Source organism: Hemitrygon akajei, chromosome 15, assembly GCF_048418815.1.
Source record: "Hemitrygon akajei chromosome 15, sHemAka1.3, whole genome shotgun sequence".
Taxonomy (NCBI): domain Eukaryota; kingdom Metazoa; phylum Chordata; class Chondrichthyes; order Myliobatiformes; family Dasyatidae; genus Hemitrygon; species Hemitrygon akajei.
In genome coordinates, this window is record NC_133138.1 from 54182428 (window position 1) to 54201947 (window position 19520).

The 19520-nt window shown below is 37.3% G+C and overlaps 1 protein-coding gene across 1 annotated transcript in view; it reads left to right on the forward strand.

Moving 5' to 3' along the window:
- The window catches only part of pdlim7 (PDZ and LIM domain 7), a 151494-nt gene that overhangs the window by 65047 nt on the left and 66927 nt on the right, over positions 1–19520 (forward strand). Inside the window, exons 4-7 of the mRNA XM_073067020.1 lie at positions 3245–3513; positions 5721–5751; positions 5814–5830; positions 16748–16831. Coding sequence (XP_072923121.1) covers positions 3245–3513; positions 5721–5751; positions 5814–5830; positions 16748–16831 — 401 coding nt within the window. The remainder of the gene's footprint in view (positions 1–3244; positions 3514–5720; positions 5752–5813; positions 5831–16747; positions 16832–19520) is intronic.

Here is a 19520-nt window from a genome sequence, read left to right on the forward strand (position 1 = left end):
AAACTGAACTTCAGTGTGTCAAGTGCTGCAACCAGCCCAGTCCCTGTATTTCTCTCCCCAATGTCCTCTAATAATTTTCCTTTTAAATACTGGGCCCTTGACCAAGATAATGATTGACCATTCTGATGCCATACAGAAGCTTTAACTTTATCTGATAATGTTTCTGTTAGGCACCTCTGGATGTTTACTGCAATAACAATGCTATGTAGATACATTTATTTAGGTTGGGTTAGCATCTGTCTGAAGTTTTAAGCTTCTAGGCATTCTAAATCTGAGTCATGTTGCATGCTTTCATTTGATGGGAATCTACTTAAGGCTTGTCATTTGTTCAGTGACTTACTGATACCAAAGAGTTAAAAGAGTCTTGGAAATGCATCATTTAGCCATGAAACAAATCAAATTAGTTGAAGATCCTTGCCAGACACATGATGGGAGGCCCCTTGTAGTGACAGTAATAACTGTTGATGGCATCTTCAAGTAGAAAATGCTTTAATATCACAGAAATGAAAGTTGACATTTTCACTGAAAGATCCCCTTCAACCAATATGCAAATTGCAGATTTATTTGCATTTTCAGAACGTTCTTCAGGTTTTAACTTTTTTCATTTGTTTCTATGCTACTACTAAGTTCTTATTAATAAGCAGAGTATAGACTATTAACTAATGGTGTGTTGGTGTTCAGCTAGAATAATCAAATATAACATTGAAGGTTCAAATTGTAACTTCTACAGGGACGCTGGTTGGAAACTGACTTGTATATGTATCTAGCTTAGGAATCCTCAAATGATGGGGATTAGTATCTTTACTCTGCAAAAGCATAAACTAATGGATATGATTTTAATTATTACGTATTGGAAGAGAACCAATTCTATCTATTTGGGTGGTGGGTGTAGAAAAGCCAGCTAGAGGGCTTCAAATTATGAAAGCAAATCTTGGATGAGATGACAGGAGGTTTTTATTTTCACAGGCAGTCATCATTTCCTGGAACAGTTTGCCCATGTGTGCACTAGTGTGGTTTCACTGTAGGCCTGCAAGTGGAAGCCATTTCTGATTATAAAACATTGGATTAATTGGCAAGGACTGGAATATCAGGCTCAGGACTTGACTAGAACATGACTGCTGATGCTTCTTTTTCTCCCACCCAACATTGTAAAACAGTGTGAATGAGTGAGGGAAACCGAAGGTTTCATGTAGTGTGAGATCAAGATGAAACAACTTGATCTTGACCAAACCTAGTCTTGTATACACAGGGATAGTGTGGCAGTGTGCCCTGTTAACCTTCAAGAAAGCAAAGTAACAGTCAAGTATCTCTGTGATCTAATTCAGTTTTGGGGGTGGTAGATTTTTTGGGATCAATTATAGGGGATTTCTGACATACACTACTGATAATACTTTAACTACATAATGATGTGATATTATCTTACATCCAGATAGGTAAATAAATTCTAAAATTTCAGTTACAAAGCTTGTAAATATTTCAGCCAATAATAAATAATTCATATTCATTTTAATTTTCTTTTCTCTCTTTTCGGCCTCGTGCTCTCTCAGGCTAAATAGTTTGTAAATAGTTAAAGACATTCTTGCCATAGAGGGAGTACAAAGAAGGTTCACCAGATTGATTCCTGGGATGGCAGGACTTTCATATGAAGAAAGACTGGACCGACTGGGCTTATACTCACTGGAATTTAGAAGACTGAGAGGGGATCTTATTGAAACATATAAAATTCTAAAGGGATTGGACAGGCTAAATCCAGGAAGATTGTTCCCAATGTTGGGGAAGTCCAGAATGAGGGGTCACAGTTTAAGGATAAAGGGGAAGCTTTTTAGGACCGAGATGAGGAGAAACTTCTTCACACAGAGAGTGGTGAATCTGTGGAATTCTCTGCCACAGGAAACAGTTGAGGCCGGTTCATTGGCTATATTTAAGAGGGAGTTAGATATGGCCCTTGAGGCTAAAGGGATCAGGGGGTATGGAGAGAAAGCAGGTACAGGATTCTGAGTTGGATGATCAGCCATGATCATACTGAATGGCGGTGCAGACTCGAAGGGCCGAATGGCCTACTCCTGCACCTATTTTCTATGTTTCTAAGTCCAGATCAACTCACTGATTAATTATTGTTTCCACCAGCAAAGTTGCTGTCTAATTCTGCACCTGTGGAAGCCAGATGGTACTGTCAGTTTCAAGTGGGAAAATGGTGAACACTGACAAGTTTTGCCATCATTAAGCCACAAAATCTGAATCTGTTCTTAACTCGTGTCATGCTGAATGGGACATCCACCCCCACAAAACAATTTTGGGTCAAATGTTATCTTAAAGCAATCTTGAAATAATTAAATCTAGCTGTGTACAAGCCTGTCCTTTACAGCAAAAAAATGCTGCATCTGTTTTGAGAAATTTTAATTACCTAAATCATGTTTAAGCTGTCCAACAGAATCTGAAGTAGTATGGGTGTACTGTACCTACCTACTTGTAACCTAGTTTGCCTCTATTTTACATCATGCATTTTCACAATGTTACAGTCCCTTCAATCACACATCTCGCTCCATAGAATAATAGAATTCTTCTGATTACAAGAAAAGGCTGTTTGGCCCCTTGCACTCCTTCAGTTTAATGGACTGGTGATCCTAGAAGCTATGATTAATATGTCAAAATTGTTTTAAAATGACTGTAATACATTTGTATGTTTTTACCATATGTTTTCTGGCTAATGAGTGTAAACTCATTGTCATAATCTCAAGATGAGGGAAAAACCATTTAGGACTGAAATAACATCACATTTCTTTGTTCAGGAAGTGGACAAATGTTACATGAACTTACCCTAGGATTGTGTGGAGTCTCCATCATTAACAAAGATCAGTAGTCTTTTTTTGAAAAATAAAGGAGTCATGAAGATTGGGATAGGGGAGGAAAATGGTGTTGTGGTAAAAAAAAAGATGCATAATCTTGTTGAATGAGCCAAAACACTCCTTTTTATTACATTCCTGTGTTCAGCTAATCAAGTTTGTTATGGAAAAACTATTCTCCAAGGACAGCAAAGGAAATTATTTCAACTTGTGCAGCAGTGATTTGCCTTTTGATTCTATGTTCTTGCTGCTGATACTTTAAATTCTGTGTGGTGTTATGTAATCATATTCTTGTGATTTATACTTATTATTTAACACTGCTTGAGTTTGCTGTTGGATTACTGTGTAACTGCATGTTGCCTGTGGTGTTGAGTTTTTCTGTGTTGTTTTTTTTTGCTCAGGGTTTTAAATATGCTGCGTCTCCCGTTCCGAAGTATTCGTTTGACTCCAGCATGCCATTGAATAAGACAGCCAGACCTTTTGGTGCCATAACAATGGAAAGTTCAAATTCAGGGACACCAATAAAGTCAGTGAGCTACAAACCTGTTTCATTGTACACTCCACCTTCTGCTTTGCCTAGTAGTGCACCTGCAAACCAGACACAACTTAAATATGGCTCAGCCACAGAAAAGCACAGCTCAGTTGCATCCACACTGCGGCATCCCAATGGGTATGTTAAAACACGCTTTCAGATCTCTCTGTGTAGTCCTTATAGTTGATAGCTTCCAAATTGCTGTACTAAAGAGGGAGGATCTACTGCTAAGTTTAAGGTTTCTGAGTAATTTATTTAAAACAAGTGAATGATATGTTATTTGCTCAGATATTTCGGTAGGATGGGCAGAGCTATTTAGGTCAAACTATATGCACTTTAGTTGCAGATGAAATGGAGTTTAAAAACAATAATTTAGCAGTAGGATTTCCTCTCTCGAATGGCACTGCCTTTATGAAAGAACACTTGATATGTTAATACAAAAATTGCACCAAAATACCTTCTGCATGATGTATGGTAGTTCAAACACTTTTGGTTTGTTGATTAAAAACAAATTTTCAAGCCCCCTAGGAGCTCTGCTTTTTAATGATATGAACAAAATGTTTCTCTGTTCACTGCCTTATGCAACTTCACAATTTGCTTTTGCTATATTTCATAGCTATTTAAGAGAAAAATACTGAAGTATAATTCACTCACTGATACTTTTATATTTGGAAAATTTGCATTTCAAGTTGAAGCAGAAGTCCCAATACTAATTCTGCTTATTTTCTTGGCCTATTATTTGTTGTATTTTAATTAATCTTTTAAATTTGCATTTGTGTTTGATTAGACCATGATGTTTTCAGTTAAGTTTGTGCAACAATATAGCATTGGATTACTGTTTAGGAACTGGAAGTTGGCTTCAGTAACATACCAGGCTGTGTGCGTCTTCCTTTTAAAGAAATTATAAATAAGCTTGCAGGTCAGGATCATATTATACTGGTGCCCATTAAAGTGTGCCCATACTTGGAAAGGCATATATATATAACTGTACCTATATTGGGTGTCATGAATACTTAACTGCTGCTCTGGTTAGCAAGCTTTGATGATCCTGGTTGTCAGGAAGATGTATGATAGTGTAAATCTGCTGATGTAGAATGTTGTTTTCATTGCACTGAAACACTGACATAATTTTGATCGATCTTAAAACTAAGGATGGGTGGGTAATAAAATCTCACTGAGGCATGCATGCAGAACCAAATTGGGCTGGTTAATGAGATGCTAGTATTTGATTATACCGTGAGCTTCTGTTAACCACATGAGCATGAAATGAAGCGTCCTTTAAAGTATTGATTCTAACAGTAAAAGAAAAACTTGAAAACTTTGAAATGCGAGGAGGTGAAACTAGATCTTGATAAGAATGCAGAGATTGATGGGAAAAGAAAATTTGGGCAAGGTGTAAAATGTCTGCCATTCATAATTACTTATTTTGTGCTGTTTCCACAGGCCTATTTCACCTTGTGATTTGTAGCTTTTTACTTGCCTGAAAGTAATTCCACTTGCACAACATATTGTGGGAGTTATGAACATGTTCAGTAGTAAAATAATTAAATCTCTCTTGTGATGCTTATGATTTTATATAACTTCTAATAATTACCATTTACTGGATGGTTACTTTTAATATGTAAAACACATTGCAATAAAATGGATTATTATAAAGGTAGGTATATCACAATTGCTGGAATATAATGGGTATTTTTTTCTTCATTACTGCCTGATCACAGAACAAACTTCTATAGTATTGGGCAAACTTCAATATATTGTATCCATGTATTCAAAACTTTATGAAGCAGCCTTTAACTTTTTCTTTCGTTGTTCCTCAAAATCATTATAATGTGTGTCATTCAGAAGAACAGAGTTTGAACAGGAAGTGGTTTGGATTTATTGAAGTGCAGCTAAAATATTCAAAAACAACTATAATTATGATGTATTCCTATACAAAGCAGAAGGCTGTAATATGTAAGCAGATACAATCTTTCACTTTTGTCAGTAAGCCTGTCTAATTAATGATGTGGCCTTGCAAATTTGCTGTGCTTTGGGATATTTGTCCTTGCAATCTGTTTTGAATTTCGTACTTCTTGTTAATCCTGTGAGTAAACATGAAACATTATCTGCATCATTGGTTAAATGAAAATGTACTGAATGCTATTGTTCCAATGATTTTTGAATTAATTTCATATGAGACAATGTAAACAAAGATGAAAAGGATATTTTAAAAAGAAGCAAACAACAAAATAATCTGTCTGTAAGCCTTGGCATTACAGTCATTCTATTGTGATTAAATTCTGTTCTGCAGATCTTTTCATTCCATCTATGCATTTGAATTTTATCTCTTTTTTTCTCCCCAGTTATTTCGTTGTTGGGGAACTTTATATTTTGGTTAGATAATTAACCAAAATAATAAATCATAATTAATTCATTTGCATCTTTCTTTCCTTTAGGTGGATACTCTAATCAAGTTAGTATATCTCCATCTTTGCATGGATTGCTATCTGTAGCATGTTAATATTCTTTTTAGTAAGAATCTTTTTAAAAAAGGATTTACTTAAAATAGAAGAATGAGCTTAGAGTATGCATAGCTATTAATCATTTTATATTAAAATGCAAAATCCGTTAACAAAATACAAACGTACAGATGATCACAGTAAAGGAATCTGGTGATACATAAAATGGCATTTTACCATCTTATTTAACAGAAAGGGGGGAAGCACAAGTGTTAATCATTTCTTGAGAGAAATGTTTTTAATAATACCTTAGGCATGCAATGAACTTTGTTTTTGTTTAATCCTTTTGAGTGTTGTAGCAAGAACTCAGGTTATATTCAGTCAGATGGTGGGAGACAGAATCCTTGAATTCTGTTCTCTGGATAATTGGCACCTTGCTTTCTGGTTCTTAACCGAGAGCAGAGTACAGCTATTCTGGGATAATTATTTTTGTGCTGAACTTTGGATGCTATTTCTGTTCATCACTTAGGATATATTTTCACTGTCTTTATTGAAACATTAATACATTAAATTAAACATTAAATTGTAATGGGAAATAAGGAGATGGCGGAGGAACAATGAGTATTTTGCATCAGTCTTCACTGAGGAAGACATTAGCAGTATACTGGACATTCAAGTGTCAGGGAAGAGAAGTGTACACAGTCACAATTACGTCAGAGAAAGTACTCAGGAAGCTGAATGGTCTAAGGGTAGATAAATCTCCTGGACCAGATGTAATGCACCTTTGTGTTCTGAAGGAAGTTGCAGTGGAGATTGTGGAGGCATTAGCAATGATCTTTCAAAAGTCGATAGATTCTGGTCTGGTTCCGGAGGACTGGAAGATTGCAAATGTCACTCCGCTATTTAAGAAGGGGGCAAGGAAGCAAAAAGGAAATTATAAAACTGTTAGCTTGATATTGGCGGTTGGGAAGTTGTTGGAGTTGATTGTCGAGGATGAGGTTACCGAGTACCTGGAGGCATATGACAAGATAGGCAGAACTCAGCATGGTTTCCTTAAAGGAAAATCCTGCCTGACAATTTTTTGAGGAAATTACAAGTAGGCTAGACAAGGGAGATGCAGTGAATGTTGTATATTTGGATTTTCAGAAGGCCTTTGACAAGGTGCCGCACAAGGTGCTAAACAAGATAAGAGCCAATGGAATTATGGGAAAGTTACATACGTGGATAGAGCGTTGGTTGATTGGCAGGAAACAGAGAGTGGGAATAAAGGGATCCCATTCTGGTTGGCTGCCGGTTACCAGTGGTGTTCCACATGGGTCCGTGTTGGGGCCGCTTCTTTTTACGTTGTATATCAACGATTTAGATTATGGAATAGATGGCTTTGTGGCTAAATTTGCTGATGATACAATGATAGGTGAAGGGGCTGGTAGTGCTGAGGAAACAGAGTCTGCAGAGAGACTTGGATAGATTGGGGGAATGGGCGAAGAAGTGGCAAATGAATTACAATGTCGGAAAGTGTACGGTCATGCACTTTGGTGGAAGAAATAAATGGGCAGACTATTGTTCAAATAGGGAGATAATTCAAAGTTCTGAGATGCAATGGGACTTGGGAGGGTTCAGAGAAGATTCACTAGAATTATTCTGTGAATGAGAGGGTTAACATATGAGGAACGTTTAACTGCTCTTGGACTGTACTCCTTGGAGTTTAGAAGAATGAGGGGGGACCTCATAGAAACATTTCAAATGTTGAAAGGCATGGACAGAGTGGATGTGGCGAAGTTGTTTCCCATGGTGGGGGTGTCCAGTACAAGAGGACATGACTTAAGGATTGCAGGGCGCCCATTCAGAACAGAGATGCGGAAAAATTTTTTAGCCAGAGGGTGGTCAATCTATGGAATTTGTTACTATGGGCGGCAGTGGATGCCAAGTCATTGGGTGTATTTAAGGCAGAGATTGATAGGTATCTGAGTAGTCAGGGCATCAAAGGTTATGGCAAGAAGGTGGGGGAATGGGACAAAAGGGGAGATTGGATCAGGTCATGATGAAATGGTGGAACAGACTCGATGGGTCGAATGGCCGACTTCTGCTCCTTTGTCTTATGGTCTTATACCATCCAACCTTATCTTCACACGTGCTGTGCAGCTAGTTTCTAACACAACAGTACTATCCAATCTTGCATTTCCTTCTGTGGTTGTTAGTGTTTTTAACCTTTGAATTTTATGTAAATTCCAGTATCCTCTCTGGTCATTTCCTTCTTGTTGTGATATGAATTTTTCATTTAAGGCCCTTTGCTTTCCTTAACTAAGTTTTCAGTTAAACTATCTTTTTAGACTTCTGTAGTTTGTATATATAACAGTTAGTGCTTCCAAAGAATTTATATTGAGCAGCAGGAGGATTCTAACTATAAGCCTCTGTTTCATTCAAGGGCCTTTTTGTAAATCCTTCTACTTAATTCCATGATAGTGGTTTGCAAAGGTGTTACTTTAGGACTCAGCCGCAAGCTCACGTACACACTTTTCATATAGTTAGCATCCTAGGCTCATCTAAATGTGATTGCAGAGATTTGGGAAGAAAGGAAAAGGGTTTTGCTCAGTGAATTTGAGGAGCTGGGGCCCAAACTAAAATGCTGAACAAAATAGGTGGTAATCTGTGGATCGTTACGTGGGCTTTGTGCAAATCGGCATAGAGTAAATAAAATCAGAGAGGTAAGTATGTGGCTCAAGGATTGGTGTGGGAGAAATGGGTTTGAATTTGTGGGACATTGGCACCAGTATTGGGGAAGTTAGGGAGAGCTGTTCCAATGAACTATGCTGGAACCAGGGTCCTGGCAAATCACATAACTAGAACTGTGAATAGGGCTTTAAACTAAATAACAGGATATTGACTGAACAGCTTGGAAAAGTATGAATAAAGTAAATGGGAAGGAGAGTGTAGGAGAAGTTAATGAAATCTCCAGAATACAGAATAAAATGGAAAGTTTAGAAATTGGTAAGAATTTAACTTCTGGCAACATGGAGTCAAAATTGGAGAAAAAGGGTAGTGAATACAGGACTGAAGGTATTATATTTGAATCCATACATTATACAAAATAGGGTAGACACGGTTATAGCACAGTGAGAAATTGGCAGTTATGATGTTGTGGGCATCACAGAGCTGTGATTGAAAGAAGATCGCAGCTACGAGCTTAACATGCAAGGATGCTTATTGTATTGGAAGGACAGGCAGGTAGATAGAGGGGTGGGATGGCTCTGTTGGTAAAAAAAAATGAAGTTACATAGGATGAGAAGCTGTAGGTTCCTTATGGGTAGAGTTAAGAAAGTGCAAAGGTAAAAAGACCCTGGGTAAAATGGTTTTACTACTACAAGTTAGGAGCTATGAAGAATTTGAAGGAATCAACAATCATCTTGAATGCTACAATGATAATGAAGATTTGGAGGATCCAATCATCGAAAGTATTGTATGAAGGCAGTCCATTATCTGCACTAGGTGTTAATGCTGATTTTGTTAACTCACAGTCGATCCAAAGAACATGGTGGTGTACACTGCATGAATTCCTCTGTCGATAACTTAGGAACTAATTCTCAGTTTTATAGTACTATAGTAGTACAGGCAGTGTTTTAATTTGTTCTGTATTTCATTTACTTGTTGCTCAGTTAAACATTAGTTTGTAATTTTTTTTGGTACCTTTTTAACTATTTTCTTGAAAATTCAGCTAGTTGGGCCTGACTTCGCTGTGGAAGATGAGAGCAATATGCCAGAATTTCAGTTGTGTCAGAGGGCAGAAGTGAATGTAGCTGCGATTATTATGGAGAAAGTGATTGGGATGCTGTAAGTTCTTAAGGTCGATAAGTCACCTGGACCAGATGGATTGCAGCCTAGGGTTCTGAAAAAAGTAGTTGGAGAGATTGTGGAGGCATTAATGATCTTTCAAGAATCACAAGATTCTGGAATGATTCCAGAGAAATGGAAAATTGCAAATGTCTGGAAGTTTTAAGACAAGGTGGAGGCACAAGAAAGGAAATTATAGGCTAGTTAGCCTGACTTCAGTGCTTGGGAAGATGTTGGAATCCATTACAATAATGAAGTTTTAGGCTATTTGGAGACATGTGTTAAAATAGTTTCATTTTACATAAAATCAGCTTGATATTCTTGAAGCCAAATCTTGCCTGTTGGAATTCCTTGAGAAAATGACAGGGTGCATAGACAAAAGTATGGTCAGTAGTTGTTTACTAGGATTTTCAGAAGGCCTTTGACTAGGTGCTCAGCATGATAAGATAATGTACTACAGGGAAGATACTAGCATGGATAGAAGATTGGCTGACTGGAAGGAGGCAAAGAGTGGGAATAAAGGGAGCCTGTTTGGGTTGGTTGCTAGAGGCTAGTGGTGTTACACAGGGGTCAGTGTTGGTACTGCGTTTTTTTCAAGTTATATGTCAATGATTTGGATGACAGAAGTGTTGGCTTTATGGCCGAGTTTGTGGACAGTACAAAGGTAGGTGGAAGGGCATGTAGTGTTGAGGAATCAGGCTACTGCTATCAGGAAGGAGCAACAGGAGCTTCAGGACATACACAACCAGTTAAGGGACATTTATTGTCCCACAACCATTGGGCTCTTGAACCAGACAAGATAACTTCATTCACCCCCATTGCTGAACTGTTCCCATATCCTTCTGGACTTCCTTTAAAAGATTCTTCATATGCTGTTCTCAATATTTATTATTAGTATATATTTTTTCTCTCTCAGCTCAAGCTGGTAAAACCTGTGGTATAGTCATTTCCAAGCACACTCATTGCAAGGAGCTTTCAGACTATTTTAGTGGTGTGTAGTATTCTGGCTTCTGGAGATTTACATAATAATTGTTGTGAAGGCCTGATTGTTTAATGCTAATGTGTAGTGATTTTGGGATGATACCAGTTGCAAATATGGAGAATGTATACCCTGTTCACATTCCATTGTCTGTCAATTTCCTCTTTTAATTCAGCATGTTTCTGGTCTTTTTCATGCTTTGATTTCTGTATGTGTATGTGTTTGGAATGGCTGTATCTATTAAGTAAGCTGTTCTTATTTATCCTGTTTATAGCTGGACAATTATTATTATATATTTTTGTATTTACACAGTATGTTGTCTTTTCTACATTGATTATTTGCCCATCCTTTTGGGTATGTCTTTCATTGATTCTGTAGAATTCCTTTTACTCAGGGCTGTATAAGGTGACGTATATGTACTTTTTATAATAAATTTACTTAGAACTTTTGAACTTTGAGTCTGCAGAAGGACTTGGCCAGATTACGAGAATGGAGGAAAAAAGTGGTAGATGGAACATAATGAAGGGAAATATGTGCTTGTGCACATTTGGTAGAAGGAATAAAGGTTTAGTGTAGACGATTTTCTAAACAGGAGAAAATTCAAAAATCACCGGTCCAGGAGGACTTGGGAATGCTCATGCAGAATTCCCTTAAAGGTTAACTTGCAGATTGAGTTGGTGGTAAGGAAGACATATGCAATGTTACCATTTATATTATAGAATATAAAAGAAAGAATGTACAGCTGAGGCTTTATAAGCATTCGTCGGCCACACTTGGAGTGTTATAAGCAGTTTTGGGCCCTTATCTAAGTAAAAATACGGCATTGGAGAGGGTTCAGAGGGGGTTCACAAGAATGATCCGAGGTATGAGAGTTAATGTATGTAGTATGATATTTCAGGTCTTGTACTTACTGGAGTTTAGAAGAATGCAAAGGATCTCAATGAAACCTACTGAACATTGAAAAGCCTAGATAGAGTGGATGTGGAGAAGATGTTTCCTTGGGTGAAAGAGTCTAGGACCAGATGCCGCAGCCTCAGAATAGAGGGACATCTATTTAGAACAAAGATGAGGAGGAATTTCTTTAGCTAGAAGGTGGTGAAACTGTGTAATTGATTGTCACAGGCTACTGTGGAGGCCAAGTCATTGGGTATATTTAAAGTGGAGGTTGAGAGGTTCTTGATTAGTCAGGGTTTCAAAGGTTATGGGGAGAAGTTAGGAAAATGCAATTCAGAGGGATAATTCTGGAGCATTCTCAATGGGCTGAATAGCCTAATTCTGCTCCTATGCCTTATGGTCCTTAAAAGCAAGGATGCAGTGCTGAGGCTTGTTAAGGCATTGTTGAGATCACAATTAAAGCATCATGAGCAGCATCCTTAAAAAATACTAGAGAGGGTGTAACTGTGGTTTACAATAATTACCCTGGGAATGAAAGGGTTAATGTACGAGTAGCTTTGGGCACGTACTTGCTGGACTTTAAAAGCATGAAGGAGGATTTCATTGAAACCTACCGAATATTGAAAGGCCTAGGTAGAATAGACTTGGATGGAATGGTTCTAATAGTGGGAGAGTCTAGAACCAAAAGGCACAGACTCCGAATAGAAGGATGTCCCTCTAGAACAGAGATGAGGAGTAATTTCTTTTGCCAGAGACTGATGAATCTGTGGAATGCATAGACACAGATGACTATGGAAGCCATGTCAAGTGGAGGTTGATGGGTTTGTGATTATTAAGTGTCAGAAGTTACAGGGAGAAGGCTGGAAAATGGGATTGAGAGGGAAATTAAGTCAGTCATGATTGAATGGCAGAGTTGGCTATGAGCCAAATAGTCTAATCTTGTTTCTGACTTACGGTCTTATGAATATGAGAATCTTACTGCGATGTTTTATGATCTTGCAACACTGTGTACTGCATTTCACCTTGGAGGACATTGTCCTTTTTCTTTAAGAATTATTAGTGCAAAAAAAATCATCTGTTTTTGGTATACTAAACTAACACTGGGATAAACACTTAAAATATTTTCTGGTCCTCCAGAATAGTTTAAATGACAGCAGTTGCTGGATTATATACAATTTAACATCTCCTCAAGACAGTTTGTTGCTGCCTTTGCAATTTAAAGAGAAGTGTATAGCAATAGAAGTACACATTCCATAGCATAACCATAATGATAGTAGCAACACATGATGTGGCTTCCCTTGTGGAAAAAGATGTGGTAGGGAGAGAGAGAGTGGGGAATCTGAATGTTCTCCACAATGAAGTAGTTAGCAGTCAGGTAGTTTAGTTTGCCTTGGGTCTAGGAAATTTTGATCACATAATGATGTCTCGGTAAGAACTACAGTGGAAGCAGATCAGTATCTGCTACAGTAATGAGAATCCCCACACAATTAAGCAAACAGAAGTAAATGTTTTGACTTTGGGGGAAGTATGTCAGCATGAGCTTCAGATAACTGAACACAGATGAGGTGAACCATTTGTGTAATCAAGTTGAGTGTTAATTTACTATTGTCATAATTAGGGCAGATGTGTTTGTGCTTTTAAAAAAAGAGTTTAAAAAAATCCTCAAAGTTTGTGAATGTGGCCTAGTCCATCAGTAGTAAAGTTCCCCCCCCCCCCTCCATTGAGTACATTGACACAAAAAGTCGTAGGAAATCAGCACCCATTACATGAGCCTCAGGTCCAAGAAGAGTTATTACCCCTCGGTCATCACGCTCTTGAACCAGAGGGGATAACTTCACTCACCATCACTGACCTGTCTCCATAACTAGTGAACTCTCTTTCAGGGACTCTTCGTCTCATGTTCTCAATATTTATTGCTTATTTATTTATTATTGTTATTATTTCTTTTGTCTTTTTGTATTTGCAGTTTGGTGTGTTTTGCACACTGGTTGTCTGCCCTATTGCTGCAGTTTTTCCTTGATGCTATTATTATTGGATTTATTGAGTATGCCTGCAAGAAAAGGAATCTCAGGGTTGCATATTGTGACATGTATGTACTTTGATAATAAATTTACTTTGAACATTGAAATTAACAGGCCAGGGATCATTGTGTCTATCCAGATTACCATTAATCTGGGTTCCCTTTAGATAGAGGAGAGTGCAACTCGGTTTGGTTTGGGGACTGTAATTCCAGAGGCCCTTAATGAGAAATTACATAATCAAGTAACATCAAAATAATATGTTTTGTACAATAGGTTTTCAGAAAGATGTTATATTTCTTGAATACTGTATACAACTCTGAGCATGCTAACACCCTAGATGTAACCATAGAAAAAGAACTATTGTTTTCATTGTACATGTGTGATTAGCTATAAATGGCTAAAATTATGAAGAGCTCATATTTGTTTTTCTTAACTAATTCAGAAGTCTAAAAGTGTTGGGTTGAGTTGTTCTCCGATCTTGGCAATTGACATGCAAACGTTTCATCGCCATGTGAGGAGTCATGGTCAGTTCCTTGTTGATTGTTGCACTATGGCTTTCTCTGATGCCCAGTTGAATTTGTGCTCCTCTCAATATTCATGGGTAGAGACTAGGGAGAGTAGGTCATGCCAGATCAACCACTGGAGCTAGACACCTTCCAAATTAATCTAAAAGAGTACCTGGATATTGCTGAGAACATCACACCATCTTACATACTCTGTGCTTGACTCAATAATGATTACAAGCACTGCCAGAGACATCCAAATTAAAGAGTGTAGACATTGATCTATCTCTGGAGATCCACAGAGATCCAGATTCATTTCTGACTTTGGGTGCTATCTGTGTAAAGTTGCCACCTTCTCCCTGCAGCTGTGTGGATAGCCTGATGTGAATGGATTAATTGGACATTGTATATTGCTCCCCAAATGCAGATGAGTAGTTCAGTATGTGCGAGTTGAAAAGATTAAAGGAGAATAATGATAGAATTAGAGTAGCATTACTGTAAAGAAATGTGTGGTGGTTTTCATGGACTTGGTGAACCTGAGATCTTGATTCTCTGCTGCAAGACTCCATTAAAAGACTGTGTACACTTGGTGGGGGTATAATACAAGAAAAACAAGCAAATTGTGCTTAATGGCTGCTTCTGATGATCCATCTACTTTGGGATTTGCAGCATTTTTGTCACAAAAAGACCTGGGATATTTTGGAATAGGAGTTTAAAATGCACTTGTTAAATATATTGACTATTGTTGAGCTGTTCTCTTACTGATGGATGTTGGGGAAGGAGAGGTTGAGTTCAGTCGTGACCTAGGTAGTCACTAGCCGATTAATGCCCTCCAGTGTTAGCTTGGTTGAGGAACAAACTGGACCAGGACTTTAACTAGTCCTGCTACACAGGGTCTTGAGCTATAAAATTACTGTATATTTTTTCTCTTTGTGACAGTGTTCTTTTTACTGAAATTATAACTATGTACTATTTGTACTATGTGCATTGTGCCATGTGATGTTGGTAATGTGTTTTGCATCTTGCCTCCAGAAGAACACTATTTTGTTTGGCTATGTTAGTATATGGTTGAATGATAATTGAAGTCAAACCTGAAGTTCATACTTCATGATGTGTACTAAACTTTGCAGTATTGTGTCATCAATTATGCCTCTGAAATTCAGATGCAGTCAGCAGACTATCAGTAGCAGCGTTCTTCCTGCCTAATTTATTAAAGTATACATTTACTACACAATAATAGATTTTTCCCCCTAAGTGTTAGTATTATATTTTCCCTTCAGTTCTTAACTACTTAGTAGTTGGCTCTTTAGAGACATAGCAAATGCTGTTAATTTTGGTTCCTTTACAAAATTTCCTCAAAGGAAATATAAAACCGTATTGAAAAGCTATACAAAGTGTGTGACAGCCACTAGTAAACATACCCCTGTCCTTTGTTATAAAGAAAAACAAATATTATACTTCATTTAGCTTTTTCCCCCACTGATAAACAGTGGAAACAGCACAGTGTATTTCCAAATGAGCAAAAATCCTGTTTTTTTTCTTAATGCAATTGTCAATTCTTTGTTTTGGAAGAACTTTGCATAGAGCCTGAAAATTAAAGTGTGATATGTAGGACAATGTTGAAGGTAAATTCATAGCACAAAGAGACTGCATTGTTCTTCAACATTTAGGGAAGTGATAACAGTGTTGAAGATATTGTGGATAGATTCTTCTGTGGAAGCTGTGGAATAATGAATGATGTGTCCAGTTGAGTTTGAGCTGCTTTCCTTAATGTTACAAAATCCTTCATAGTAGATTCATCATGCATTGTGGGGATAAAATGGTATAAGAAATTAGTGTTATTGTCACCTAAACTTTCTTTCTATTCCTTTAAGCCATTTGGACCATGCCTTTGGCCATTTTCCATGAAGCCACTATTAATATTGTGTGCACGTATCGTATTCCTTTGATAGCAGTTGGATACTTTCCATGTTTAAAAAAAATATCTAAAAGCTTGTGAACTTTATTGTGTAGTTATATATTTGATGGGAATTTGTAGCTATTTAAATTAGCATGTTAAATTCAGCTTGAAATTTTAGGGGGTCTGTAAAACTCTCTTTGATGGTATCTATGGAAACACTTCCATAATACAATAGTCAATTTGTTAATTCTATATTACATTAACCAGTGAAAATTATTTGAAATTGACATTTAAAAAAAGGACATTGATCAACTTTTACATATTGTTAACGTCCAGAGTACAAATCGAATGACCTAAAAAATATTCAAGACTTCAGACAAAGGCTTACCCTGTGTTTACTTGCTTGCAAACCTATTTTCGATTCTCACATGAAGAACTGTTTTTCATGCTGTTATGCTTTTAATTAGATGCTTAAAGGGAATGTATTTTTACTGAGAATGCTTAATAGCCTGTCTAAGTTAGTTAATTCCTCAAGTTTGTGTGAAGTGTTGGCATTTGATGTGCATGTTGCATGTGTGATAATGTATGTTAGTACAATACATCTTTAAAAAAAATATTTTCTTCATAAAAGTACTTAGTTGACCTAAGTAACAAAACACAGGACCTACTTTTTTACCGCCTATATTTCTAATTCCTTTATTTGATAGACTATTTTTAATAATCACTTTTTCCAAATTCCTGTTCACTGTGGAATTTCATGTCTTGCCACTTATTCTAATCTTGACTCTGTATTGTAATATATTCAGTGAAAATGAGGACAGACTTGAGGGTCGTCCCAAGTTTCATGTTCTTCGAGATGAAGAAATGTTTTATGATCTTGGTGACTATAGGTAAGCAAAGCAAGCATGAGACCTTTTGAATCTTTATCATAACCCTCTTTTAATGTCTGTAGTGTGATGGGATTTACTACAAAATAGATCAAATAATCACGATGTTTTAGCTTCATCTTAATTAAGAGTTTGCGGCTATCTAGAGACAAGTTTCTTTTTCCTTTACAAAAATTTCTCTTCGTGAAAGAGCAGGTTCTATTTGCCATATATATTTTAAAAAATCCTTACAGTTTATACACTTCAATCAGTTAATATGGACTAGTACAGGCTGAACTAAACTGAACTTTAATGTGCTTTGTACTTCATGGTTTCCCACAGCATTGTTTCCTGATCTCTGTCTTTACAATTATGCTTCATTAATGCTTGGTGACATCACTCTTACAATATTGCAACAATCTGAAAGCTGAAGTTGTAGTTCAATGACGGGATAAGTAATCTTGAGTCCTGAGTTACTGATCCGATGTCGAGTTTCAATTTCAACGTGCCAACTGGTGAAATTAAATTTAGTTAATTCAATAAATAAAGACAGTATCAGTAACATTGATCTTAGAACCACTAAATTGTTGTAACAATCCATTTGATTAACTCATTAACTTGTAGACTGTTACAATAAACACAAGGTTGTTATATTAAGTGATTTTAACTCTCCACATATTGACTGTATGCTACTACACATTATTATAAAAAGACTAGATAGGATAGAATTTGTCAAATGTGTTCAGGAAAGTTTCCTTAATTAATCCATATAAGTCTCAATGAATATTTGATCTTCTATTAGGGAATGAGACTGGGCAGGTGACAGGTTTGTGTAGTGGAACACTTTGCATCTAGTGATGATGATGCCATTAGTTTAATAGTAAATATGGAAAAGCATAAGTCTGGTCCTCAGGTTGAGATTCTAAATTTGAGAAAGGCCAATTTTGATGATAATAGAAAGGATCTGGCAAGTGTAACTGGGACAGGCTATTTTCTAGCAAAGGTGCACTTGGTAAGTGGGACTTCTTCAAAAATGAAATTTTAGAGTATAAAGCTTGTATGTGCCTGTCAGAGTAAAAGGTAAAGATAACAGGTTTTGGGAACCTTGGTTTTCAACAGATATTGAGGCCCTAAAGGGAAAAAAAAAAAGAAATGCATAGCAGGTATAGGCAGGTAGGAATAAATGAGACACTTATGGAGTATAAGAAATGTAAAACAACACTTAAGAGAGAAATCAGGAAGGCTGAAAGGAGGCACGAGGTTACCGTTGCAGACAAGGTGAAGGAGAAACCTAAAGGCTTCTACAGATATGTTCAGAGAAAAAAGATTACAAAGGGGAAAAAGGTCCTCTGGAAGATCAGAATGGTAATTATACATGGAGTCAGAAAAGATGGAGGAATCTTAAGTGGATCTTTTGCAGCTGTATTCACTTGGGAGTCTAGTTAAGTGAGGCAAAGCAGGGTGGATGAATCCTCAGGACCCTGCAAGGTGTACTCCCTCTGACCGTGTGGGAGACAAGTGCAGAAATTGCAGGGGCCATAACAGAGATATTTAAATCATTTTTAGCAACAGGTGAGGTACTGGAGGAATGGAAGATTGCTGATATTATTCCAGTGTTTAAGAGAGACTCTAAAAATAAACCAGGACATTATAGGTTGGTGATACTGACAGCAGTACAGTAGTGGGAAAGTAATTGGAAGGTATTCTCAGGAACCAGATATCAGTATTGGATAGACAGGGACTGTTTGGGGATTGTCAGATTTGTGCTTGGTAGGTTGTGCTTAACCAATTTTATAGAGTTTTTTTTTAGGAAGTTACCGGGAAAGATGATGAAGGTAAGGCAGTGAATGTTGTCTATGTGGCCTATAGCAAGGCATTTGACAAGGTCCTGTATGGGGGGGTTGGTGAAGAAAGTTCAAGACAGGCAAATTTGGGGATGACATCAAGAGAGAGGGTGGGACAGTGAGAAAGATCATCAGAGCTTTCAGTGGGATCTAAACCAGCTTGCAAAATGAGCTGTAAAGTGGTAGATGGAATTTAATGCAGACAAGTGTGAGGGGTTTCACTTCAGTAGGACTAATCAGGGTAGATCTTACACAGTGAATGTTAGGACACAGAGGGGTGCAGTAGAACAAAGAGATCTGGGAATACAGACCCAGAATTCATTGAAAGTGGCAGCACAGGTAGATAGGGTGATAAAACTTTTGGCACATTAGCCTTTGTAAATCCAAGTACAGAGTATAGGAGATTGGATGTTATGTTGAAGTTGTATAAGACATTGGTGAGATCTAATTTACAGTATTATGTGCAGTTTTGGTCATATTCTTAGAAGGAAGATGTAAATGAAGTTGAAAGAGTGCAGAGAAAAATTATGAAGATGTTGCTCAGACTTGAGGACCTGAGTAGTAGGGAAAGATTGAATAGGTTAGCATTCTGTTCCTTGGAATAGAGAACATTGAGGGGAGATTTGAAAGAGGTGTACAAGATTGTGAGGAGTATAGATAGGGTAAATGTAAACAGGCTTTTAGCACTGCAACTAGAGGTCATGGGTTAAAGGTGAAAGGTGAAATGTTTAAGAGGAAGTTTCCACATGAGAGGAAACTTCCTCAGAAGGTCGTGCGAGTGTGAAATGAGCTGCCAGCACAAGTGGTGTATGTGAGCTCCATTTCAACATTAGTCTGGACAGGTACGTGGATGAGAATGGTATGGAGGG